The 26,622-nt window shown below is 40.7% G+C and overlaps 1 protein-coding gene across 3 annotated transcripts in view; it reads right to left on the reverse strand.

The window, feature by feature from the left end:
* LAMA3 (laminin subunit alpha 3) overlaps positions 1 to 26,622 on the reverse strand; it is a 138,895-nt gene that overhangs the window by 28,394 nt on the left and 83,879 nt on the right. For all 3 annotated transcript variants that reach the window (XM_081014387.1, XM_081014388.1, XM_081014386.1), the window contains 12 exons: positions 25,776 to 25,859; positions 23,934 to 24,164; positions 19,379 to 19,492; positions 16,590 to 16,699; positions 14,303 to 14,383; positions 12,141 to 12,247; positions 8,845 to 8,895; positions 7,570 to 7,721; positions 5,650 to 5,760; positions 4,204 to 4,315; positions 1,973 to 2,140; positions 657 to 853 (listed from right to left, as the gene is read on the reverse strand). In XM_081014387.1, coding sequence (XP_080870513.1) covers positions 657 to 853; positions 1,973 to 2,140; positions 4,204 to 4,315; positions 5,650 to 5,760; positions 7,570 to 7,721; positions 8,845 to 8,895; positions 12,141 to 12,247; positions 14,303 to 14,383; positions 16,590 to 16,699; positions 19,379 to 19,492; positions 23,934 to 24,164; positions 25,776 to 25,859 — 1,518 coding nt within the window. The remainder of the gene's footprint in view (positions 1 to 656; positions 854 to 1,972; positions 2,141 to 4,203; positions 4,316 to 5,649; positions 5,761 to 7,569; positions 7,722 to 8,844; positions 8,896 to 12,140; positions 12,248 to 14,302; positions 14,384 to 16,589; positions 16,700 to 19,378; positions 19,493 to 23,933; positions 24,165 to 25,775; positions 25,860 to 26,622) is intronic.

Below are 26,622 nucleotides of genomic sequence, written 5' to 3' on the forward strand. Positions count from 1 at the left end.
CCAGGATTAGGGAAGGAGAAAGCCCTTCCTCACTCACATCCAGTGCCCCAGGGGGTACTCAAGGGTACGCAGTACTGGCATCTCTTGTTGTTGTTGTTGTTGCTGTTGTTGTTAAAAAGTGTTACTTACTGCAACAACTTCATAGTGAGTACCAGCACCTATTTTTCAAGTAAAGGTATTGCTGTAAAACTGAAGACTGTCCTATCCTGAAATCTCTGGATAATTATTTCCTAAACTAGAAACGGTTACTATTATTATTAATAGGTAACTAATTAACTAACTACCTACCTACTGGTAACTGTTTCCTGTATAGGCATTTGGCACAAAAGTAAACCAGAACAGGATAGAACAATTTATGACATGTCTGTGTATCATTGGGTCATCCCAGGTAATTTCAGGACAAAGAATAGGTCTGGGCAGGCTGAACAATTAAATTACACCTCATAGAACTGTTCCAGAAAAACTAAACTTTGTTTCTTTATTAAGAAACAAAAAGCAAAATAAAGCAGCAGTTTCTTATTCCATCAGCCTTTCACAGTATCCTTTTGAGAGAGATTATTGATAAGGCCAGATAAAACGACTTGGAATTTCACATATTCTTCATCTATTAAAGATTTTTTTTAAAAGAAAAAGAAAATAAATAAAAGTGGTATCACCTTAACATCTTCCAAAAGGAGTTGATTATTTCCATTTAAATTTTCAGCCAGCTTTGTTTGCTCTTTTGCTTCTTCCAAAGATATCCGAAGGTCTTCGAGCTTGGATTCATACTCATTTAATGACTCTCTTATAGTTTTAATAAGTCCCTGGTTTTTTGCTTGGTGCTTTTGTAGTTCAGTCCTTACACGCTCCAGCACTATGGAGAGAATTAGAATGGATAAAGTTTGATTATCGGATAGCATGATAAGAACAAATTTGATTATCCATACTGCTTAATAAGCATAATAAGAACAAATTTGATTATCCATACAGCCAAGTTACAGGGAACCAGGCAGAGGGCCTTCTCGGTAGTGGCGCCCTCCCTGTGGAATGCCCTCCCACCAGATGTCAAAGAGAACAACAACTACCAGACTTTTAGAAGACATCTGAAGGCAGCCCTGTTTAGGGAAGCTTTTAATGTTTGATGTATCACAGTATTTTAATATATATTTTTTGGAAGCCACCCAGAGTGGCTGGGGAAGCCCAGCCAGATGGGCGGGGTATAAATAATAAATTATTGCTATTATTATTATTATTGTTGTTGTTGTTGTTGTTGTTGTTGTTGTTGTTGTTGTTATGCTGTAAGGAGATAGCATCCACCTAGCTTAAGTCCTTTCTGGTCACTAGTCTTACTCTGTTCTTGCCAATGAGTGCAAAATTATGCTACTGCTACAATTCACATGAAGACCTTTAGTGGGCACCCAGAATGTACTATGTACTACATGATTTTCTTGTACAATCCTGCCATCATTAAGTATTTCCATTCTCTCCACAATTTCTTTACCAAATTGTGTAGCAGCAAATGATGAATACACATCTGTTGCAGGCAAAGTGAGGAAAAAAGGGGTGGACGTTACATATCACTGCTTGCCGGTTTTGAAGAGAGAAAAGAAGTTCTCACCTTGACTTCTTGAAATGCAAAAATTAAAATGCAAAGCTTATAGGCCCAGCTGCAATAAGCACCGAAGGATGGAGGTTTCACATCCAACCAAGAAGATTTGTTTAACCTGCTCCTTGGACTTTTGCAACTCAGAAAGCTTCTTCCTGGTCTAGCATTTTCTGATCCTACCATCTGTACTCCTGTCCTCAAGCCTACCACATTCACCTTCTTCTTCGCCTCATGTTAGCTTACAGAATGATCGTACACTTTCAGTTCCACATTGTTTACAACTCCACTGGGGATTTCCAAAGGAGACAACAGTCCTCCTCATTCTAGCAAATCTACTCAGAGTTATTTCTATCCCAGGATCTATGCATACAGTCTTTATGCTCTTACAAAGCTGGGCTTCTCTTTTCTCCTTTTCTGCTTCGGTTAGTTGTTGCTCAAAATTGCGGTTTCTCATCTCGTTAATCATTCGTTGAGCTTGAGCTAGCTCTTTGGCACCGTCTCCTGAAGGTGAAGGAGTTGCTGCTGTAGAAGTACCAGTTATCTGATCCAGGAGTACTACGACAAGGAAAAAACACAGATGAACAAAATACTCTGACAGATACTTTTTCTCAGAGCCATGTGTTTTGTGTTGTTTTCTTTTCTTAACCTAAAAGGTTCTACTTTCCATTCAACACATATTCAAGGATGCAGAAATAGTCCATCAAACGATCCTAGTGAAGCAGCCCTTGCCTCTTGCCTTTGCATCACTTTGACTGTTGTCGGGGTGGGGTGCGGTGGGGTGGAGTGTTACACCTGCTTTTTAACATGCAGATTATATCCCACTTATTTAGTAAGGAACTGGGGCGAGTGCCTATGTCTTTCTTGCCAAGGGAATGCTGCCAAAACAACTTTCCCCTGGTGTGTTGTCCACTCCTTAGCTATTCTACTTTAAAGCAGTGGTTCTCAAAGGGTGTGGCAGGAGGAGATGGCAAGTGTGGCAGGAAGATTCAAGGACAATCAAAGAAACATTTGCACATTTCATTGTAGTATAGAATAGCATTTATTTATTTATTTATTTATTTATGCATGCATGCATGCATGCATAATATGGATAGATCTCTTCTCAAAATGAGAGCAAGAGAATCAAGTGTTCAGGGTATGATTCATGTTCTTATGCAGCTGTATTGTTTTATACTATGTGGTGTCCTATGATCATATTATAAAGTAGTTGTGTTCTATGTTATAAAGCACTGCTTCGGAATTGTTTCTTTTTGTTTTCCAATGTACTGTATTTCTTATCAATAAAAAAATTAGATGTTTATTCTGAAAGTGTGATCCAGAGAAAAAAGTTTGAGAATCACTTAAGAGTATTTTACTGCACAGATCATCCTCCTAGACACCTTCACTATATCAGATGTAGGGAATGTTTTTCAGTCTGAGGGCGGCATTCCCCTCTGTGCAACATGCTCGTGGTGGGGAGAGTCAGAGGCAAAAGCAGTTGAAGCAACTAATGTGAAAGTTACTTTAGGACAGTAGGATAGATATGTACATATTTGTATACTCTCCTTTGTCCTCGATCCAGACAAGGAATAGGACTATCTGAGTTAAATTGCAATAAAGCAAAAGTAGTCTGGGCGTGAAGCAGGGCCAGTGAAGAATATGGCCTAGGAAGAGTTTTGAGGCCTACACAGAGAGGTTTCGGAGGTGGGCACATTTGGCCACCAGGCCTGAGGTTCCTCACTCCATTCTACACATTACAAATTGAGGGAGGAGAATTACCACAAAGAAGCCTTTTTCAGTAATACTTCTGAAGCAAGCATAATGTCAGATCTTAATGTAGGGCAATAATCATTCATAAGAGTTTCTCATCAATAACCACTGCTCATAAACCCCACCTTTTATTTGTTTATGTTATTTTATTTTATTAAAGATTTTCTTGGTTTACATTTGTTATGAGACATTAGTGTTGAGTACAGTGTTAGCCGCCCTGAGCCAGGCCTTGGCTGGGGAGGGCGGGATATAAATAAAATTTATTTATTTATTTATTTATTTATTTATTTTATTATTATTATTATTATTATTATTTTGGGGAGGAGAGGAGGGGTGGTGATGAAATTTATATTTTTTACAGTGTACGTGTGGGGTTTTGGGTCAGCGTCAACTAGATAGGTTCTCTTTCTATTTGCATGTTACATTTTCTTGGCAGTGAGAGAGGTTGGAGGCCCAAGGTATGGTTGATTGTCTGTAGTGGGGTTTGTTTGCATTTGTGAGGGTGGCGGGGGGGGGGGGCTTGTTGGGCCAAGTAAGACAGTTTGATTCATATGTTGTTGGTGGGTTCTTGTTGTTGTCTTGTTGGGCTGTATATGTGATGAAGGGAGCCATATTGTGGGGTGAAGGCATCCTCTTCTATTTGTCCCGTGTCAGTTTCAGTTTATTGGTTAGCTTTCCTAGCAAGGCTGTTTCCCATACGATTTGGTACCACTGGTCCATGTAAACCCCACCTTTTATAACAATACTCCATAATCAGAGAAACGTGGTATATCAAGTTGCAATAGTGAATTAAATCAGCTGGAATTTATCTCCACAAAACAGGATTATGATCAAATAAAATAATGTAGGAGATCAGCAATTACTCTTACCGTTAATATTGGTGGCAACACTTTGTATCTTGGAAATCAAGTCTTTCCCCCTTTCATTAGTCTTACTAAATTTGTTGAACAGCGTCTCTGCTTTCTTGTAATTGCTTTCAGCCTGACAAGAAGTAAGAGTTTTAAAACAAGAGAGCACAAATCAATATTTGTTTTTAAAAAGTATTTGCTACTACAATTCAATGTTTCTGATATTAGTAAATTCTTAACAAAATTTGTTAAGTCATGACAGATTTCAGAAACTTGGTGAATTTGACATTTACTGGTCATTCTTAAGATTCTACAAGAGGAAATATCAGAAGTGTTTGTGTCATGTTGCCTTTGGCTTCAGTGGGCAGGGCACCTTGAACCTGGTTTCAACCATATCAAGACCCCCTGAATCAAGAGGAAACCAAGATATAATGTTTACAAGTCATTCATTCTGATAGCTATAAATGCTTTTGTTTCCCAAACTACATACATAGTTCCTTCAGTTATCTATGGCAGAGTAGCCCAGGCAGCATGGATCATCCCAAGTAGAAGGACAATTAATCTTTAGTTCTGCTATGTCCTCTGCAATATCACAACCGGGACCTTTTTGGAAGCTTCCTGGTTCTGCTTTTCAGCAACATATTCAGTTACAGGGATACCTCTCCACCTGTGTCCTCAGGAAAATGCTGGCAGTTCCTAAATGGGAGCTCTAGGTCTTTGATTATAAATAAGTCCCACCAGGATATTGGCATAGTGTTCAGCCTGTAGAATCTCATCATAGGGATCTCAAAGGGGGATATCTATCCTCCAGGTTGGAGAACTACCCAATTCACCCCTCTCACATCTTTATTTTTCTTTCATTGTGTGCTCTTTAACGTCACTGCCTTCAGACCTTCAGTTTCCAGCTTTTTTGCTGTAGCTGTAGTCTGGCGATGTTCAAGTCAGTATGCCATCTGGTAGCCTCCTTTCCTGTGTCTTCCTGTCTTCTCTTTCTATCCTCCTGAAGGATAGCTTTCTGTCTGTCACTTCTCCTCACCTTTCCCGTTAGCTGTCCTCTTTCTGCTAAGCTCTTTCATTCTTTTCTCCCCTCACAACACCACATTCTTTATTTCCTTCTGATCACCTTATGTGGCTATTATTCTCTCTCCTCCCTGGGCATCAGTTTCTCACTTCTCAGTTAATTGGCAGGGCAGAATACCAGGTGGCAGTGCCCACATGACTTGCCATTTGTGGGTAACCCCACTCAGAATCTGCTCCCTCAGAACTCTTGATGCAAGGGAAAGGGAGCTTCCTCTGGCTGGGATCCCTCACAGTCAACACAGGTAAATGATATTTAATACCCCATACGTGATCAAAAGTCTTTCAGGCAGAAATTAGGCTTTCCATTAGAATTTTAGTGAAGGCACTGACATTTCCTGACCAGCAAATTCCAGCACTTCTTATATAAAAAAAATGTAAACAGCTCACCTTTTCTTTTAGAGCATTAACATTTTGGTTAAGGTCGAGCAGGTCTGTCTCCAGTTCATCCACTTTTGGACCGTGAGTCGTAATAACAGTATGATAGCGGCTCAACAGAATCTGAAAAGAAAGGCCACCAAAAAGAGGAGAAAAGGGATGTCTGGCTGAGCTGAAAACTGTATCTGAATTCAGCATGAGTTTGGGCTAAAAACATATTTTACCTAGACAGAAATCCTAAGTCATTTACATAAGAAAGAATTCAACTGAAAGACTTAGGCTGCAATCACACCCATACATGTAAGAGTAATTCTCATTACACTCGGTTTGATGTACTTCAGAGGAAACATGCGTTGGAGCAAGCTGTTACTTCCTAGAAAAATGTATTTAGAGTTTTGGTGCCAGTCAGAACAGATTCAAAGATCTGGTGCATCCAACGCCTTTAAAGTATTCGGCATTTAGCTTGTCTATAACCCACGCTAGTAACAGTTTATGTGGCAGACTGAAAAGATTCAGAGTATCAGTTGAGGCATCATAGCAGGATGAGACGGACGACAGGCAAAGCCACAATCTACTTGGACAGAGCATACAAAATCCCACCCAGCATGTCTTACTTCCCCAACTTATGGGTTTGTGCTAAAGAGATGAACTGGGGCCATGAAAAGCTTTCGTACAGACAAGCCTTAAGCCTACCTTCAATAAAGCAGAGCATAAATAGGTCCCTTATGGCACTACGCAGACCTAATTAATTCTGTCAGTTCAACGCCTAGCAACTGAGGCTAGGGGACCTGATGGGTATTGGGCGGTGGAGTCACAGGGGCTGCTAAGTCAGCAATGTGCAGTCATGTGGCTGCTGACGGGCCAGCAGCAACCATCATAGACCATGTCACGGCCAGTGCTAGACACTGCTTGCCGTGGTGGTAAACCACCAGTCCTTGAGTCTCCTCCACTGTTCCTGCTCCTGCTGTTTATAGGGGCTGATGGGAGCTGGAAACAAGGGAAGGTGGGAAGCTCCTCTTTCCACGCAGGCCCAGCTCCAAAATATGGCACCCTTGGGCAGATGCCAGCATTCCAGTGCTCTGGCAGGCCCCACTGCTATGTTGACACCTACCCTGTTGGTTGTTCCTAGGGCAGGCTCATGTGGGAGAAGGCAATCTTTCAGATACCGGGGTCCCACAAAATGTAGGTTTTCAAAGACAAGCACCTGCACTTACCGTATTTTTCTGTGTATAACACGTCCCTGTGTATAACACACCCCTTATTTTGGGGGACTCCAAATTCATAAAATGGAGGGCGGGGGGAATTGCCCAGAGTTGTTGAGCTTTTTTTAAGGAGGGTTCGCCCAATAGCCACTGACAATCTCCAGCTCGCAGCAACAACCAATTACATGGCCCCCCACTATGCACTATCTGTGTACAAGACAACCCCCAATTTTAAACAAATTTTTTAAATAAAAAAACCTCATCATATACACGGAACAGTATGGTAATTGTGCTCACCAATGAATCTGCAGCCAGTATAGCAAGCAACAGTTATTCCCCCTTGCCAGTGCCGGGCACTAACCATGCAACTATGCCAGCTTTCCCCAACCTCCTGCCCTCCAGAACTTGTTGGACTACAACTCCCATCACATCACTTCAGACCACTGTCTGGGGAAGACTGAGCTATGCTGTGACTAACTGAATTTTCCAATAAGGGAACCCCAAGGACGATGTGGACTGGGCTGCCATGGTCTTTCCCAAAGAACAGGCACAGGAAAGGACCATGCAACTGGCTCCATCAGTCCAACCTCAGCCACATGGGATCACGTCACAGACAAGTGGATCTTGCCCAGCTGCTTCTAAAGGTCATCACATTGTGTAGTTAATTTGAAACCTATTTCTTTATTTCTTCTCTCAGCCCCGTAAGGAAATGCCAGCTTTTCAACATTACCTTCAGTTCCTTGATGCGGTCTTCCAGATGCTTCATCTGCCCCAATGTGTGGGCACTGGCATTGACGTTTTGCATCTGAGACTTAATCAGACGGAGCTCGTCCCCCATTGTACTCAAATCCTTCAGCAAAGTAATTACACAGCTATCACAGGCTGAATGGAAAAGAGCACATCCAAACAGTGCAAAGTGTTAGTTTGCTGTATGGGCAGAGAATGACAGCACCAAAATAACACCTTTCCACAAACTGTCATCTACTGCTATAAATGAACAACAAAGGCAGGGGAAGCTCAAGTGCATTTAAGGCAGTAACCAAATCCTGAGGCCCTCCCTAGTATGTCTTGACTTATTTTAGAGTTACTCCCTGTCAATTTTCCTTAAGAGTAAGATAGAGGGGAACCTTTTCTTTACCTCAAGAGCTGCATTCTCTCAGAGGTAGTCTGTCAGGAAAAGTGCACTGGTGGTGGGTGGGGCCAGTGGCACTATAAACACACTCTCTGAAGATCATCATCACTCCCATATGTTCTCTCTCTCTCCTACACATACACACTTATTTATTGCATTTATATCCCAACCCCAAGGAGTTCAATGTACCCCCATACACACATGCATACCACACACAGACATCCAACAACACAGACACCATCCACAGCTACACTCCAACACTCATCCATCTACAACCTTCTCCACTCCTACCACCACCACCAACCACACAAAGCAGATGCTGAGTCCCCTTTGCAATCGGGGGGGGGGGCAGAGCTGATCTGCTCCTTCCCACCCCACCCCAATGCTTCCTACCTCCCAGTCCTAATGGGAAGTCTTCCCTGTGGAGGTCTTTCATTCTGGATACAAAGGGAACTAAGCAAACTGGAGGAGCAGGACCGAAGGATGGTCACAGGGGCCGGGGGGAGTCACAGTGAAAAAGTAGGCACTAGCCCTTTGTAATCAACAAAGAGGGAAAGGGGGAGAGCAGAAGCACAGAGTCTCTCCTCCTCTAGCTCATTTGGTGTCCTTGGTTAGCACAGGACGCAGCAGGAATGAAGGCTTCTTTAAAAACTCACTTCATAGCAGATGAAAGGAGAAGGGGCTGCAAGACAGCTTTGAGTGCACTGTGGGCTGAATATCACTCAAGGGGTTCCCCACCCCGTGTAAGCATTTCTGAATAAGTTCACTGTCAAAGCATGTGTTGACCTTTGCAGCCTCCCATTTAAAACAATGGTGACTCTTTAATGAAGTCCTATAAGCAAGCATCCAGACTGCTCATGCATTATAACTTACAGTCGCAATCTTCTTGAGGATCTATATCTTTTGGTTCTTGGCTTATGCATTCTGGAGGTTAGGGGGCAAAAGAAGCAAATTAGAATCACATGATAATACAACACAGATATCAGACATGAGATTTTGAAATCGCATTCAGAAAACTGATACCGCTATATAATGGATGCTCTCTTTATTCACTGAAAACTAACCATAACTCTTAGCAGGTTTTCTACTACTGGAAGATGGAACTTGTCTTTTCAAGAGTTACTTTTCCGGCAGGTACTAGTGAATGCTACTCAGTTTGGCTTCCTTTGTTCTTTTTTCTATCCAGGACATCATCTGAAATTAATCTCTACTTCTCTTCAGTTCTGTCGCCTACCTAACAAGGAGCTTATGTGTTTTACTTAAGGCTCGAGACAAAACGGAACGCGGGTGGCACTGTGGTCTAAACCACAGAGCCTAGGGCTTGCAGATCAGAAGGTCGGCGGTTCGAATCTCCACAAGGGGGTGAGCTCCCATTGCTCAGTCCCTGCTCCTGCCAACCTAGCAGTTCGAAAGCATGTCAAAGTGCAAGTAGATAAATAGGTACCACTCCGGCGGGAAGGTAAACAGCGTTTCCATGTGCTGCTCTGGTTCACCAGAAGCGGCTTAGTCATGCTGGTCACATGATCTGGAAAGCTGTCTGCAGACAAACGCCAGCTCTCTCAGCCAGTAAAGCGAGACGAGCGCTGCAACCCCAGAGTCATCCATGACTGGACTTAACAGTCAGGAAGCCCTTTACCTTTACCAATCAGGGTTAACTGGGGAATCAATCACTGTGTGTGCCTTTGTCCCAGCAGTCCTGGGTGCAACCTGAAACCTGCACAGCATCTAATCCAACAACTTAATCCAAGTGAGTCTGTATCTTTATTTTAAGGCTGTGGCTAAATACAGATAATCTCAGTAAATTCACATTAAGGATGAATATCTTGCATCTATGCCAAAAGTTACCTAGGCTGGAACTAGGAACTTGTGCAAGTGCTCTATATGGTGAGCTATCAGACTGCAACTTGGGACATCTTCCGGGCTCTGCCCTACCCACCCTCTACTTAGCTGAACTTCAGCCTGATGAAGAATTCTGGAGAACTTGAAATCTTGCTCACTCACTGACTGTGGATTTTGCATTCCCCCAACCCCATGGGCTTTCTGAACATCTTGCTAGTTGTGGTTAGAAAAAAGGTTTCAGGCTGTCCAAACTGAATAATAGCTTGACATCGGAAAGCAAGTTCACACTACTCAGAGTCATTGGTGTTCTCAGGGTTATTGTTACAGACTGGTTCTCTTTAAATAACAACTTCCATTGACATGAACAAAAATGCCATGCTATATCTTAAGCCATTCTGAAGTCTGCTTCTGCAACAACTGCCAGAGGCAATAACCCCGCTGTTGTTCACTTACACAATGATAAAATGAGACCAGTCAAGAGCCCTTGAACTTGCTATTTAACTAACTTTGACCCTGATTTAGCTCTTGAACATGTAAACAGAACAATGGTTAAAGTGACTGTAAGGCTCATAATTTCACAATAAAAATGTAAATGAGCCTTGAAAGTCTGCAGTGAAAAAACCCTTAGGCCCAAGAATTAATCTTTAGGCCTGTCCAAATTTCCGCTTGTCCTGTGCCTCAAAATCACAGGTTCAAGCATGTTTCCATTTGACCTGCACATTCTAAGCAGAGGTCTCAGCTTGCCCCACTTTTCCCAGGAAAACCCCACTCTTTGGTGCTAAATTGGAGCAAACGTCAATCCAGAGAAAGCTCCAATTGCCATTTGCTCCAATCAAGTGCTAATTAGCTGTTTTCTCCAGGGGGAAGCAGCAGGACAAGAGGAAGTGTGGATAAGCCCTTTGTAAGGATAAATCACCCTTGGGTCAGGCCAGGATCATACTTCATGCTGAAATTTTATACATTTATTCCAAACCTGAATAAAGCTTTGGAATCCACAAATGACAAAAAAAATCTCTAAACATTAAATAAGTAATTCCTTCTGTAGCATTTGGCTCTTTCCCATACTGATCAACAATGAAATCAAAGGTTGCATAGCATAGGTCCATGCCATGGGTCCAGACCATGCCAATTCTGCTCTGGTCCTCTGAAGGATTGATGCTGGCATTTGAAGGAGCCATGGTATGGTACAGACTGCTGCTTATGTGACCCCAGACTCCAGTAGTTCTCAAACCACTATAAGTAACCTCAAAACAAGCCCTTATTCTCACATTCCATGGCTTGGCAGAGATTCCAGGTTGTGTTTAGCCCATACTATGAACACACTGGATTAGAATACTTAAAATGGACTGAGCCTGAGCTACATGGAACAAAAGGCTTTTTACAGAACATTCATGTTTCTGCTATCATGGCCAGATGAATTCTGCCTCTCAGTGGATTGTCTGTCTGCTACTGTGTGAATTGAAAGCAACTGTTCAGGCTAAGAAAATATGAAGCTAGAAGCTCAAATTGGAAAAGCTGCAGGGAATGTAATCTTTCACATTTAACCATTGACCACCATACATAGAAATCCCCTGTAGATATATTGCACGATATATTTAATTGGCACCTTCCTTTAATGCAACTTTTATTACAGCCTGTGCAGTATTTAAGGACAGTCTGTGATGATGCAATTAAATGCTTCAGTAATCTAGTGGAAGACCGCAATAATGTCTGAACCTACTAAAATCACTGGTCTGCTGATTACAGGTGATACTGCTGCTGATGTGGAAAAAGCAGTTCAAAACTTGAAATAAAACTGCATTCTGAGTCAAGACCAAACTTGTCCTGCCATCCTTTAATTTCAGCAAGGCAACATATTTTCTGCAGAATATATCCACCAATAACACAACTCTAGTGAAGGAGCTTTTGCATAATGGAAGATAGTTAACATTACCTTTGAGAAAGAAAGCATTTCAGTCGATTTGTATTAAGAATGAATGAATTGCCTTTATGCCAAAAGCTACCTGGGCTAGAGCTAGGACCTTGTGCAGCTGCTACCAGAATGCAGCTTGGAACACTCTCCAGGCTCTGCCAACCAGGTTGGTTGCTGGGCTCTCCTGAACAGGTAGAGCTTCCTGTTTGGATTGGAAACTTGCCTGAGCAGCAAAACTTTCCTGGCTGCAGCATAGGAACACAGAAAGCTGCCTTATACTGAATCAGACTATCAGTTTAACTAGCTCATTATTGTTTACGCTGACTGGCAGCGGCAGTCCAGAGTCCATACAATTTCCTTTGTGTTGTACAGTTCAATGGAATACAGTCACTAGGAATAGCTATACAATTCTACATACCCCCAGTCAGGCGCTCACAGGTCATGAGCTGACCGTTATCAGGGCAGTTGCACTTCTGACAGTAACCTCCATATTTGAGTGGGTTTCCAAAATAACCAGGAGCACAACTACACAGGGAAAACAAACACAATTAGCAATTAATACATTTTTCTTCAGATTGAAACATCTTCTGCTGGCATTATGGTTTACACAAAATCCAGTCGTGAAATCTAGCCATTTTATTAGATTTAACTTGTAACTGCCTATTCTGACAAAATTTTCACACACAAAAATTCTTAACACATCACATCGAGTATTTGGGGTTAGCTGTAACATTTGAAAGACTGCAGAAAGCAAATCCAACTGTTGACACACAAAAAAGCAAACCCTGGAAAACTTGGCTGTATCTTCTTTCTTTCAGATCTCCTGTGACACTGGCCTTCAATTGGTAGGTTGGGACCCACTCATGGGTCATGGTCTGATTCAATGTAGATCGCAACTAGAGCACTTCCACCACCCAAATATATGTTAAAAGGTTAATAAATGGGTCCCCAAATGCATGTTTAGGTTAAAAATGGCTCCTTGATATGAAAAGGTTGAAGACTATTGTCCTACGAGGCAAAGGACCAGTTAGTCCAGCCAGAGTTGTACATATTAGATAATAACTAATTGGTTGCTCCTCATTGTCTGGACATGTAATTCAGGACTCTTGGAATCTTAAAGAAAATTAATATGTGGTCATGAAATTCAATTATGTTGTCATTATGAACATAAAGAAAGAGAACTTAATTCAAAGTTATGCAAGCCAGGATTAGGGAGAAAAGAAATCATCCAACAGAGATGATGTTTCAAAAAGTCTAAATTAAGAGGAACACATTGCAAAGGGCTTAGGCACACTTCCTCTTCTCCTACTGATTTCCCCAAACAACTCTTTAGTGCTCAAGTGGAGCAAACAGCAATTTGGGTTTTCTCCAGATTGACGTTTGCTCCAACTGAGCACTAAAGAGTGGGCTTTGCCTGGGAAAGAAGCAGGGAAAGGGGGAAGCCTGCAAAATCTCTTCTACCCATGCTTTCTAGGCATGGGGCAAGTGGAAGTGTGGACAAGGCTAAAGTGACAGTACCCAACTTTTTTTACTGCATTGATTTGGCCAACAATTCCTACCTTTGAAATTCAAAGCTGATTTCAAGTTGGCTTCTTTCAAAATGAACCACATTTAATAGTACCCACTACTTGACAGTTTGGACAAAACAACAAACTACAGTTAAGGCATCCTTAAGTGCACCTAGGTTAATTCTTGTCAGGCTTAACTATGCTTTAGTGAGATGTCCAACATATTATTACATATAGGGTTCAATCCAGAGGGGTGGGGAAGTGTACTTTCCTTTGAAATTAGTAAAATTTTAGCAGGGTTAAAAAATTCTTTGGACTGCACTTGTATTTCACACTGCTGCTCAGATCCAAATGCTCCAAAGTGCATACAAGGGCTCTCATGTACAATAGATCTGCGTAATTCATGTCAAAACCAAGAACAGTGTGCACAATCCCAGCAGAACGTGCAAACTTCCCAAAACTCTGAATTGAATGCAGCAGGTTGTATCTGCAGAAAGCTTTCTGTGTGCTTTCAAACCCCACAGCGCCTTGGACGGTAGACCAAGTATATTAATATGGCACACCCTTAGAATACACAATGGGCTGATACGCTTGTCATGCGGAGCCAGACCATAGCTTGGTGCAAACATCCAAGTGTGGCATCTTCTGGAAAGAAGACTGTAGCTGCTTTGCTGCTCCCTGGTTATTATGCTGCAGACTTGTACTGAGCTAAGCCACGCCTTGGCTTTGTGTGTTGCTTGAACCTGGGCACGTGAGTTAGCTTTCTGCACACTAACCACAAGCTATAACCAAGGCATGTTCTAGGTTGATGGCTCACAGTTAATCTGGAGAGTGCTCAATCATAAGCCTGGATTTGGACAGCATGCTGAGCCCAAGTCATGGTTTAGCTCATGCCAGAGCCATAAAATAGGGGACAAGGAAGTGAAGCAACCACACTCCTGTCTTCAGTAGCCTGCATGCTTATATGTTTGTGCTAAACCATGGTTTGGCTTAGCATGATGTGTGAATTAGGCTGATATTTTGCAATGTGCCACTTTTTAATTAGAAAACCCATATTGAGACAAACAATCACCTTTCACAGTGCATTCCAGTATAACCTTCTTTGCAGAAACACTGAATTTCTCCACCATTTTCCACGCATCCATTAGCAAAACTGGGGGGAGGGACAGAAATACAATATATATGAATACATATGAAATACATTTTATACTTCAGGCATATTTAGACAGGTTTCAATATTTTGCAAGAAGCTGAGATTTAAATTGCTGCCAAAATATCAAATAGCATTGAGAGTTCAGGTGTATTGCTGCCTATCTGCCTAGACCTTCTGAGAACAGTTTGTTCTGCTTAACAATGCAAACAACCAAATCGTTAAAAAGGAAATAGGGAATAAAAATGACATCTATTGATGTGTTATTATTGAGCAAATACAAATGTACTGCATTTCCTTGAGGGTTCTAAGTGAGGCGTTTTTATCTACAGAAATCTTTGTATTTGGTGATGCATTGCCATGGACAATCTCTATGACAACTCACTCACTGTTTCTCTGAATTCTGCACAAGATTTAGTCTATACCCAATTAGCAGAGCAAGGCATTTATGAAAGGCTACCATCCCACCCTTTACCAGGCTCATAGTGGCTGGTAACCCCAGTGAACTGAGCATGTGTAGTATGATGGCACCTGTGCAATTCACTAGATCTCACTCATTGCACAAGAACAGTGCCTGTTGGTGACAAAGGGGCGTGAGAGGAAGCAGGAGATCCGCCACTGTATCAAATTGCTCAGACAGTGGTGCTATTACATCTGCTTCTCTTCTGTGGTGTAGTTTCTCAATTCCCTTCTCCCTAGGAAAGATCCTTGCACCTTGGGAATCTTGATACAATTTGGTCCCCCACCCACCATTCAACTATGCAACACATACATAGGCACGAGAATCAAGATTTAAAACATGCACTATTATTTGCTTTTTAAAAAATCACTTTCTACACACTCCTGAGGGAAACCATTTGTGAGTTTACAGAGGAAAAAACTACTTAAAGTAAACTATCTCTCCATCTATATCTATCTATCATCTATCATCTATCTATCTACCTATCTATCTATCTATCTATCTATCTATCATCTATCTATCTATCATCTATCTATCTATCTATCTATCTATCTATCTATCTATCTATCATCTATCTAATCTATCATCTATCTATAGTCTATCAGTTATTTTCATAAGGCTCTTGACCTCTGCTTTTGCACCTGGCAAATGTTTGAGGCCCTTGGCCATTAATTATCCTAATTTTAAGTGCTTACAGGGTCTTGCTATTTCACAGGACCCCAAATATTTTTAGCCAAGCTCATTCTGAAGAGTCAGATCCAATGTAATCTTCATCAATTCCTATCACCCCTTGAAATGAAAACAAACCCAAAAGGCCACTATCACACATTGCAGTGTGCTCTGTCCACACAGGCATATATAACTGTTTTTGGACTGTTGTCATTAATTGTCCCACTTATATTCTTTTGGCAAATGGTGGTATTTCAAGAAGATCAGACAGCTGCAATCTGCCCCATCCATATACCCAGTAGTAGCTTTTTGAACTCCTATAATAGGATCAGGTGTCCCATTTTAGGGAACCATACTAACATGGGAAAATACACTATATCTAAGGAATAACATGCTCAAGGAAGCCTCAAGCATTCAAAAAAGAACTACACTTAGCAAACGTAATTCTTTTCATGGCAGAATGGTCCAACACCTTTGCCAAGCAGCTGGAAGATAAGGAGAGGAATAAGAGTGAAGAAAGAGCTGTCAGTGGAAGGGGGTCCCTTTCTCCATCCTCTGGACCCCCTGGACCACTCAACTAACCTGCTGTACCTGAACTGGGTGTGGAGAGTGCAGCTGAATGGGACACAGCTGGGGGCACCCTGAAGAAGTACCATCCACCTTGGGACTGCCCATAAAAAGCCAGTCTAGAGTGAAAGACTAGGGTGATGTCTGCTGTTTCCATGAACTCTTTATTGTGAGACTTTTGTGGGTGAGCTGAAAGTTTGTTTGGATCCTGGGCAAGAACCCAGAGCCTGAGAGGGAGGGTGTATCAGAAAGAAAATGAATTGATATTGATGTGTGTGTGTGTGTGTGTGTGTGTGTAACTTTGTATTACTGTAACATTTTATATGTAACTGTATTTTTTGTAATATTTTGTTTAAGTTGTCTTTTGTTGCTTCAGTGTTCTGTACACCGCTTAGAGATATATTTAATATGTTAAGTGGTATAGAAATTAATCAAATAATCAGTCAATGTGTTAACCACAAGAAAAACACAACCCTCCTTTCCTAGCATCCCTCCCCCACGCCCACACAGTACCTGCTTGTAAAAGGACAGCGACAAGCCCTGCAGGTTCTTTGCGTGGCATCTCCAAAGTAGCCTTCTTTACAGCGTTCACACTTCTCGCCAGCAGTATTATGCTGACAATTCTTTTAAAATATGTACAAATATATAAAACCAGAGAGTTAACAGCAATTCAATTATCAGCAGGAGAAAATTAGAGTTGATCAGCTCCAAGCCACTTCCTCCACACAATTATATTACCACAAGAACAAACATATGACTTTGACAATGTCTTCATTCTCTTGAATTATAGAAAAGTTGCTCAGCTGGGGCCAGAGATGGTAGAATATTACAGTATCCACACATCTGGTTAACATGTCAGTGGTTTAAATAACTACACATCCAAGAATGGGACTCTTAGTTGGAAGTGATGCAAATACTTGTGAGCAACTTTGGATTCATTTCACAATCTATTCGAGTCCCTGTATAAATGAATATCCTTTTTCTGTTTAGCCCTTTAGTTTGAACAAGTTTATATAGTCTCAAATCTAGGTAGACTGGTCCAATAAAAGATTTTTTTTGTACTTCTCACAGCCCTAGCGTAGGACTTAACAGTCCCAACACCACTGGAACAACAACACTAATACAGGGAGGCAATTGCCTCAGGACAGGTACAACAACTTTTCTTAAAATTAGTTTTTATTGAAGATTTTATTGTGTTACAAAATAAATAAATCAACAAGGAAAAGTACATATAGCGTATCCACTTTCAATTCATACAGTCTTTTTCACAGTTCGTTTATGTTTGGTATAAGATACTAATGTCCTGGACATCTTGTGGTTTGGGGGAAAAGGGAAAGAGAGAGGGGAGAGAGATGGGGGATATTGTTCTTTCGTTCTGTTGCATAATGTTACCTGTCACAGCAACAAAACCTGATCAGATCATCAAACTGCCACCAATGAATTAACATTTTTTTTACTTTATGTGGACACATAACTGCACCCTGGAAAAACTATTTCCTCTGAAAAATGAATTGAAAGTGTCCATCTTTCAATTTGAATTTGGAACCAATAGTCATCAAACAGTTGAGACCACCTATGCATACAGAATGCAAGCTGCATTAATTAGTAACAAATATATGGCACTAGCTATAACACAGTTTGCATGGCTATTAAAACAGCAGGAGCAAGGCTAAAAAAGCAAACCTTGTCTTCTCTTGATTTTCCTGCCTCTGTGTTTTCTTGTCATGGCCTGCCCCATTTCTCTAATCAAAATTTCTTATGATTCATACATCTCCTGGAACATCTCCTGATTTGGCTAACAATTCCTATGTTTAATCCAAAGGGGTTTGTTGAAGCCAAAGTCAAGGGAAGTATTGCATAATCATCGTCAGAGGATTTCAATGCAGCCAAAATAGGTTCATAATGAAAAAGGCACCCATGCAATGAATCTGGCAGTGAATCCATGCAGTGAATAGGGGGCAAGATCCTATGATAACTTTTCAGAATAAACTATTGAGACAAAAGGAGTGAAATAGAATACAAGATAACAATCCCCAAAGAGTGCTATTGATGCAAACACTGATCCTTCAACTAGAGCTCATATTTGTGCAAGTTCTTTAGCAACAGAATTGTAAATTACACTTTTAAAAGCGTAATTCATTTCAGATGAGATTTGTATCTTGCTGCAGAATTAGTTTGCAGAAATCAGACATTTACCAATTATGTCTGCATTATAACTGTCCATTTCCAATGTGCGGAACTACCTTCTCTTGACATGCTTATACATGCATTCTGTAGCTTTCACTCTTTGGGCAGAACTAGTTGCTACAAGAGAAACATGCTGCAACCACTTTCTAGTCGTTCTATCAATGTGTAGCTAATTATCAATGTATGACATGGTTACTGTCCTGAATGTTGTCCGCTCTCTGGTTCAGACAGCCGACAAGTTGAGATGATAGTGGGAAATGCAGTGTTATGGCATCACACCACACATTAGCCACACATTACCAGGAAAACTGGAGACACAAAAGTGGCAGCAATTCTGTATTTTTTGTAAAATGCAGTTTTATAATGAGTGTTTAAAGTCTGCAAAGCAAGCAGCTGGCATAATCATACTAGCATACCCACAATCATGGTTCAGATAAATAGGAATCAGTGAACTAAAGTTTCCAAGAGGAATGCACTGCTAAATGGGTTGCATTTTTAAAAGACTGGGTGCCATTTTCAAATGATTAGAGAGATGGAACCATTTATTATTGTGACACACAGATTTGTATTCCAGGTAAACAACTTGCATTCTTACACATATTGTATGATGGATAATATTTTATCTATGTTTACGAGAAAAACAACAAATAGATATACAACGCCTTGAAGGCTAACAATTTTATTATGGTAAATATTTCATGGTTGAGGGTGTACTCCATCAGATGTGTGGAGTGTTACTGGACAATACTCCATGTATCTGATGAAGTTGATTCTAGTCCATTAAAGCTTGCACAACAATACATCTGTTAGTTTTTAAGGTACCGTGCAATTCTTTGGGGAGTTGTTGTTGTTTTTGTACTAATAAACCAAAGCAGACACCCTTATGAGATCACTACACTTTATGAGTTCACTACACATGTGCTCATAGAACTCTTTCACTTCAGAGGAGTGGTTCAATATATGCATTGCTTTGCATGCACAATTTTTTACCCTCTACTAGACAGAAGGGCCTAGGATCTAGTCCGGTACTGCACAGAGCAAAACTACTATGCACGTCAGTGGTTAGTAACTAACAGCAGTGATAAATCTCAACAATCTTTGCTATTATTACTTACAATACAAATTCCAGAACCATCCAGGCATCTATTTGCATTTCCATGACAATTGCAAGGAACACACCGTCCTGTTAATAGGCCACTGTTCTCACGGTAGAATCCTGGGCTGCATTCCTATTGCATACGAAGGAGACTTTTTTTAGAAGGCTATACGTTTATACCTTTAAAAAGAGGTGTTCTGTGAAATTTTAAGGTAGAAGAAATTAAATTGCTAAATACTGTCATATGAATACCTATTATATGATTAAGAGGCATAGGTTGTATTCTAATATTCATCTCAGTTTGGCAAGCCAAGACATATGGCCAAAGTTTTTCAGTTTGGATGTAGCAGGAAACTATACTTAATGGAAGACTTCTCGGCTTGTTTGCTCACTTTCAGGAAGGGGTGAGCCAAGGGTCTCTGTGTGAGGCCAAAAGGCTCCTTCATAACTTGTCATACTGAGATACGATCAAATGCAGTCAATGTCAACCATGTCTAAAGTCCACAAACTGCCCAACCATTTTGAAAAGTAGCTGTATATATCAGTGCTCTGAGATCTGTCAAGAAGGATTCTCTCAACCTAAACCCCTTGAAGGCTGTTCTGGCTGGACATATTTCATATTCTGTGAAGAATGTTTCCAGAATAAGTCCAGTTTAGTAAAGTATTTAAAATACAGCTAAAGGTGTTTTTGTTCTAGATCCATAGGTTTCTGTAGAACTATGTTTGTTCATTAGCGTTTAACCAATTTAAAGTTTAATTTTCAAAACTACTGGCTGTAATATAACCTCATCCTGATTTCCTCACCTGAGGGTATATGAAACTATGTTGAAGCAATGAGAGGCATTCTTTAATATGAAGCACAATTTGTACGTACAGGCTTGTCCCAAAGACAAGTGAAGCATGAAAAGAATGTTCATCAACTAGAAGCATTTAAGAAGTAAAGCTGCTCTTCCGCGATCAATGTCAACTGACAGGATTTTGGGGAGCAGGATAATATTTTTTTTTAAAAAGAAAAGAGACACAGTTGTCAAAAAGCCATGTCCTGTTCCAATAAAGCATATCAGTTGAAAATGTGGCTTTCACCAATGAAAAGCGATTGTAAAAAAACTTTGATAATCTCTGGACCACCACTTCAACCATCCCCTCTTCAAAACCTATAATCTTCTATGAAGTCCAGTTGTAATGTGAGCATCTTGACAACCCCAGTACTGTATGCATGCTCTCTGTGCTTAAACAAATGGAGTGAGAGGAGGGGCCATATACAATGGCCCCACCCCAGGTATCACCATGCCCCCCTGGACCTGTCCTTTTCCTCCATACATGAAGTTTGAGGTCTGAAAGCGGCATGTACATCCCTAGGTGCTCCACGTGATGGGAGACCTTGCACATTCAGACTTCCCAATCGTGTGGAACTGCTTCATGTGTCTATTCATTTCTTGTAGCATGAGACCTTATTCCTGGCTGAGACTGCAGAGGACAAAGTATTAGCAAAGGATTAATCCCCACCCCATGCTAAGGTCCTGATCCAGATTGCTTCCTCCCTCTGCCCCCAGCAGCAATTTGTGTAAAAGAAAGAAAGCAGTCAAGGACAAACAATGAAATGAGTTGTCATGTGCAGTTTTAGCCCTTAGGTGTGGTTCTGGGAAACTTGTCTTGAAGTCCTATCTCTCTCATGAGTACATTGTTTAGAGCTGGGCAAAACTCCCTATGTGTGAAAAAATAATGAGTAACCTCACTTGTTTATTGTGAGGACGAACAAAATGAAGATTATAAATCACATTACAAATTAGCAGGTCTATGTGAATGGTTGTAGTAGATTTTTTTAAAACAACAATTGATGCTGTTCACAAGAGGGAATTATCCTGCAGCAGCTACCAGTACAGGCATTTAAAGTATGGATTATTGCAAAAACAGCTTGCTGAAATAAAGCTACTTATGACCCAATTATTAAAAATCAGTTAAAGAGAACTATTTGAGATGTTCATATGAAATAATCACTTTAAAGCTAGCCATCGTCTTTCTCGTGTAACATTTTTTTAAAAAGTTCTTCCAGTAGTAGTTTCCCTGCACACTCAAATTCCATTTTCAATTGCCTTGAAGGAAAATTAGATATCCTGTGCAGATAACACTTCCATGGAGGACACTGGAGTGTGCACTGTAAGTTTTGAGAAATGCATATTTGTCCACTTTGTTCATATGTCCACTTTGTTCAAATGGACAGGGAGCAAATATTTTGTTGGCCATATGGCAATACCATTCTGGCGGTCAACATTTCAAAGCCACAGTAAAAGTGAATGTGCATTAAGTTTTGTGTTTGAAACAAGGACTGCAATCTTTAAAAAAGAAAAGAAAAAATAGAAACAGCCTGGCTAACCATTCTATGACCTTGTACACCAGTAGAGTCTAGTATAAATGGTTAACAAACTGCCCAGCTAACGACTCAAACAGCAACATTTTGTAGCAGGTCTTCTGGACAATATAGTCCAATGGATAAAGAGATCAGCTTCTTGTTGTTGTTTTCACTCAAAATACTGCATAACACACTTTTATGTCAGGGCTATAAAAAGCAAAATGAAACACCTTAAAGCAGGGGGATAGGGGAAGAGAGAACACACGTTACCTGTCTTGGTTTAAAATCCCAGTGATTTTGCTGCTGCTGCCCTCCGCCACGAAGATAAGGGAATGCTATCCTGTGTTGTGTAGCATGCACCAAACAGTGCCTCAGGCCCATGCACAACACCAGCCATCCAATGTTGCCCGGCCTCTGCATTCCGGCCGTCATTTTACCTAGCTTAAGGCTTTGCTGCTCACATGCAAGGAGGCTCTTTTTGCTATGCAGCCCTTTTCTTATACTACCCTCTTATTGTTCAGCTTCTCTGACTCAGTCGGTGTGCTGTGATATGCCCCTCCTTTAAAACTTCATACATGAGTCAGGTTGTGCAACACATAGCAGTTCTTGAGGTTAACGAACCGCTTTCTAATTCCTGCAAATGAGCGTATATCTGCATTAAGGTGTGGCAGGCATCACCTTTTCCCTGCCTAAGACAGTCAGGCAGTAGTAGACGATTAGAACTGTAAATCACGGGCTGAGTAATTCTGTGGAAACATGCAGGGTGTGTGAGCTATTTTATGGAGTACTGTGGTTCTATACCTTCCTTTGGGCTACATGTTTTAATCAGTCCAGGAAAAGGGAGCAAAAGAGACATTTTTGCGCATGGTGAGTAGGAATAGGAATGAGAAGAGTTTAGTTAGTGTATTAAATGCAAGCCTTGGCATGCTGATCGATTGCATTTTTCATATAACAGACTGTGAAGTGTCTTTTTTTTAAGCCTCTGAAAGTATTTTTAAAAATGACAAGCAAGCTTTATGTTATTATTGTAACCTGAGAATAAAGTTGATAGACTTGCACATCAATCCAAGTGCATTTACTTGGAAAAGTCAAAATGTACATATCAATGAAGTGTTACCAAACAAGTAGCATTATGAGAGGTAGTAAAACACAGAAGAAGACAGAAGCTTAGTAGGTACAACTTTTCTCCTATGACAAATGGCAGCTGTCAAAACACATTCTCCTGTGCAGATATCAAGGTACAGGCCTTTGGTCACCCTCATTAGCAGAAGCTTAGGCAGAGAACCAAAATACCTGAAGATCAGTTATCACCCCCTTCCCATTCATCAAATAATCAATCTGATGCCCGCAGGGGGTAATTTGCATCCCCACTAGGGAGCTGGAGTAGATGGAGATTTAAACCTCTCCAAAACCATGTCTACCTTCTTCCTATTTCTCCTTACTTCCAATTCCTTCTACTCTTCCTCCTTCCCACTGATGCCAATATCAGTGGGTTTCTGGGAGACCTGAATACATTGTTTGAGGATGGGTTGAGGCTCCCAGGCCACCCTGTATGTAGGATCAAACCAGTCAAACCCAGATTTTCAGATTAAAAATTTAAGTACTAGGCAATTTTTTCCTCTCCTTTACTTCTGAACAATTCTGAAAATAGCTGTCACACAGCATTATGGGGCATAATATGGAAGAATAGTGATCAGAGGAATGTCTGGTGGCAATGATGTCTTGGCAGAGTGGGTGGGAGATATCTACTGCATGACCACTCCTGCTGATTGGCAACTGAGGAACTAGCTAGTTGGCTCAGGATATGTGTGAATCCATTCCTCCCGCCCCCAACCCCCAACCGCCACAGCCTGGCTTTTTTAAGAAATGCTGAAATATTATGCTTCACACATCTTTAGAAACTGGGTTGCATTTTATTGGTTTTACTTTTAAACGTTTCTTGGTTCTATTTTTGTCATTTGCATGTTTGAAGTTTTTTGTTCACACAAATGAATTAAACTCCATAAATATATAATAGCTGAATTAAGTACAACTTCTACAAGAGGACTACACCATGAAGGTGGAATGTCCCATCGAACATAATTGTTCAGAAACGCATCTCTCCTGCGCTTTTAAGGCAATCAATAAGAATGAATGAATAAGACTCTCTCGTTGCTATAGCTAAATCAATACTGTTATCGTGTGTCATGAATGATGCAGAGCAGAAACAAAGACAATTTCCTACCTGACATGAATCACCCATATATTCTGGAGGGCAGGAGCATGTCTCTACATCAAAAGCAACAATGCCATTTCCTGCATTGGAGACTTCTTCCAGACCGACCTCGCCCAAGGTTAACCGCTGAGATTCTGTGAAGTAAAGTCCTCTGATTCGTAATCCATCCAGTCTAGACAGGACCATCATCAGTTCCTCTCGAGATACCAAGCTATTCCTGCTTGCATGTCTGAAGTTTCCCTGCACATTCAATATATAATTAAAGTTAGGAGAAAGTTTAATTAGCAATCTACTCAGTGTAAAAGTACTGCTGCACATGCAAAGGGATATAGATTAAACATAATAATAATAAAACAGGTTCATGCCTTATAAGAAGCAATGGGTGCTGGTAGCCTAAGGGAAAAGGACACTAGCAGAATGAAAACCCAAGCAAGAGACAATCTAAAGTAAAGTAAAATAAATGAGGGTCAGGCTCAGAAGTAGACATATAAGGACAGATTACAATAATAACATACAAAGTCAACTAGGACAGGAACAAAAGGTTTCACTTGACACGGGGCTGTGCAAAAAATTCCCAGTGCTCAATTATTCCACCGAAAATTTCCTGTTTCATTAGTAACAATAAATGAGTGCCAATTTTGAAAGAAAAAACAACAACCATACCAAATTGCATATATGCATATATTGTAATAAAATACATTTAGAAATCCACACTTGAGAGAAAATACATTCATAAATGTGCTATTCTATGAGAAAACGTGATCAAAAATATATATTTAAATATCATGTGAAACTGACATGGGACGGAAATACACTCATCCATCCACACTTCATTGACAGAGTTTGTTGTAGGCTGGACTACGAATGCCTGAGAGGAAACCTCATGAATCAAAATGTGATTTGTTTGGAATGGCCTCAAACCATTTGCAAGCACATATGTAATTGAAGGCAGAATATAACTCAAAAGTACTTTTATTTTTCAAGTTCAGGCATGAGCCTGACAAGAACCCAACTTGACTTTGAGACTGCGGGAACAAGCAGCTGTTTCGCTGTAAATAATGACACTATTTCTGGACAACAATGAGGCAAAGCCCTTTTCAGAGTTTGGCTTTTCAGAAGTGTTGTATTTCCTTGGGCTGTGAGAAGTCCAGGTGCAACACAACAGGAAGTATTTAATTTAGTTGAGAGAGAGAGAAAGATAAAAACTGGAGAAGTATTTCTGGGAAGTGGGTTGTACCATCTCCAGTATACAGGCTCGCCAAGCTCAACAGTCTCATACAAAGGAAAAGTTAGGAAAATATACAGCAAAAAACCACTCACTTTCCACAACTAATGAACCTTAAAATTAATCACAACTGTAACTCACACATTACTTTGACCCCATTGCAGTACAGATTAGGGAGAGGTCCCAGTGCCTGCATGACGCCCTCATAACTCTATGCTTCAAGTAAGCACCAGTCGTACGATCTAACTCAGGATACAGCAACTTCATATATACCATTTATGCTTCACATTCTCAGTTCCTTATTGGAGAACTAGGCTTCACCTGGCATGCATAGTGATATTCTCTTTGTTGTATGGTTTCTTTTCCTGATTAGAATACACTTGCAACACAGTTTCTTCACATTTGTTCAATTTCAAATGTTTACAGCAGGAAGGAAACAACAGAACAATCCTACGCATGGTTACTCCGAAGCAAATTTTGTTCAGTGGGCTTTACCTGCTCATAAGAGTATTAAAAATTGCAGCCTTTAAAGTGTACTTTGAAGCAAGACTGTTTCTGATGCTGTGCTATAAAATAAGCAGAAATGTCAGCTAGTGATTTATGAAAGGGAATTCCATGAGTCTTACCTCAAGTAGCCGAACTGATCCATAATACTGTTTGTCGGGCAAAGGATTGTTAGGATCCACATAGATTAATTTCATGTGGTGGCCCTGTGCAAAAACATTATCATTCCAAACAATAGTATAATATCCAATGTGCAGAATTAACATGCTTTACAGAACTGCATTAGTGGAGAGATATTTCAGTTGTTATTAGATCTCAACAAAAAGAAATGTAGTTAATATTAAAGTATAGTAGGGGTGGGGTGGGGGAATCTTTTTCAGGCTGAGGGTAGCATTGCCAGAGGCAAAAGTGAGTGAAGCAATGAATGCCAAGTTTGCTTTTGTACAGTAGTTTAGTTTCTACACCCATTCCTCTCTACCCTTCATCCAGGCCATCAGGAGAAATTATTAGAGTTCAGGGACACATTCCAGCCAGGATGTGTGGCCTGAGGAGAGTCCCAAGGGTCAGCTAGAGGGAGCCAGGGCTCATCCAGACTTCCTTTTGTGCCATGTTTCTAGGCACAGGTCTGTGCTTTAAAGCTACATGTCTGGGTGGTTTGTTTGTTTGTTTTGGCCCAATGGAAAAATCCACTTCTTACCACTGAATCGGAGCAAATGGCAATCTGTGGGAAACCTGAATTGTTCTTTGTTCCAATTCAGCATTAAAGAGCAGGCTTTCCTGGGGGAAATGGTGAGGCAAAAAAGAAAAGAAGCACTCAGACACGATGCTTTAAAGAGCAGACCTGTGCCTGGAAAGCAAAAGGTAAACCCCTAGAGAGCTGGCATTTGTATGAGTTCCCCACCCTGGAAGTACAGTATGGTATCTCATAAATGATTAGCTAGCTTATTGCATCATTTCAGAATGCTGTAA

The sequence above is a fragment of the Podarcis pityusensis genome, assembly GCF_964106645.2.
Source record: "Podarcis pityusensis genome assembly, chromosome: 7".
NCBI lineage: Eukaryota > Metazoa > Chordata > Lepidosauria > Squamata > Lacertidae > Podarcis > Podarcis pityusensis.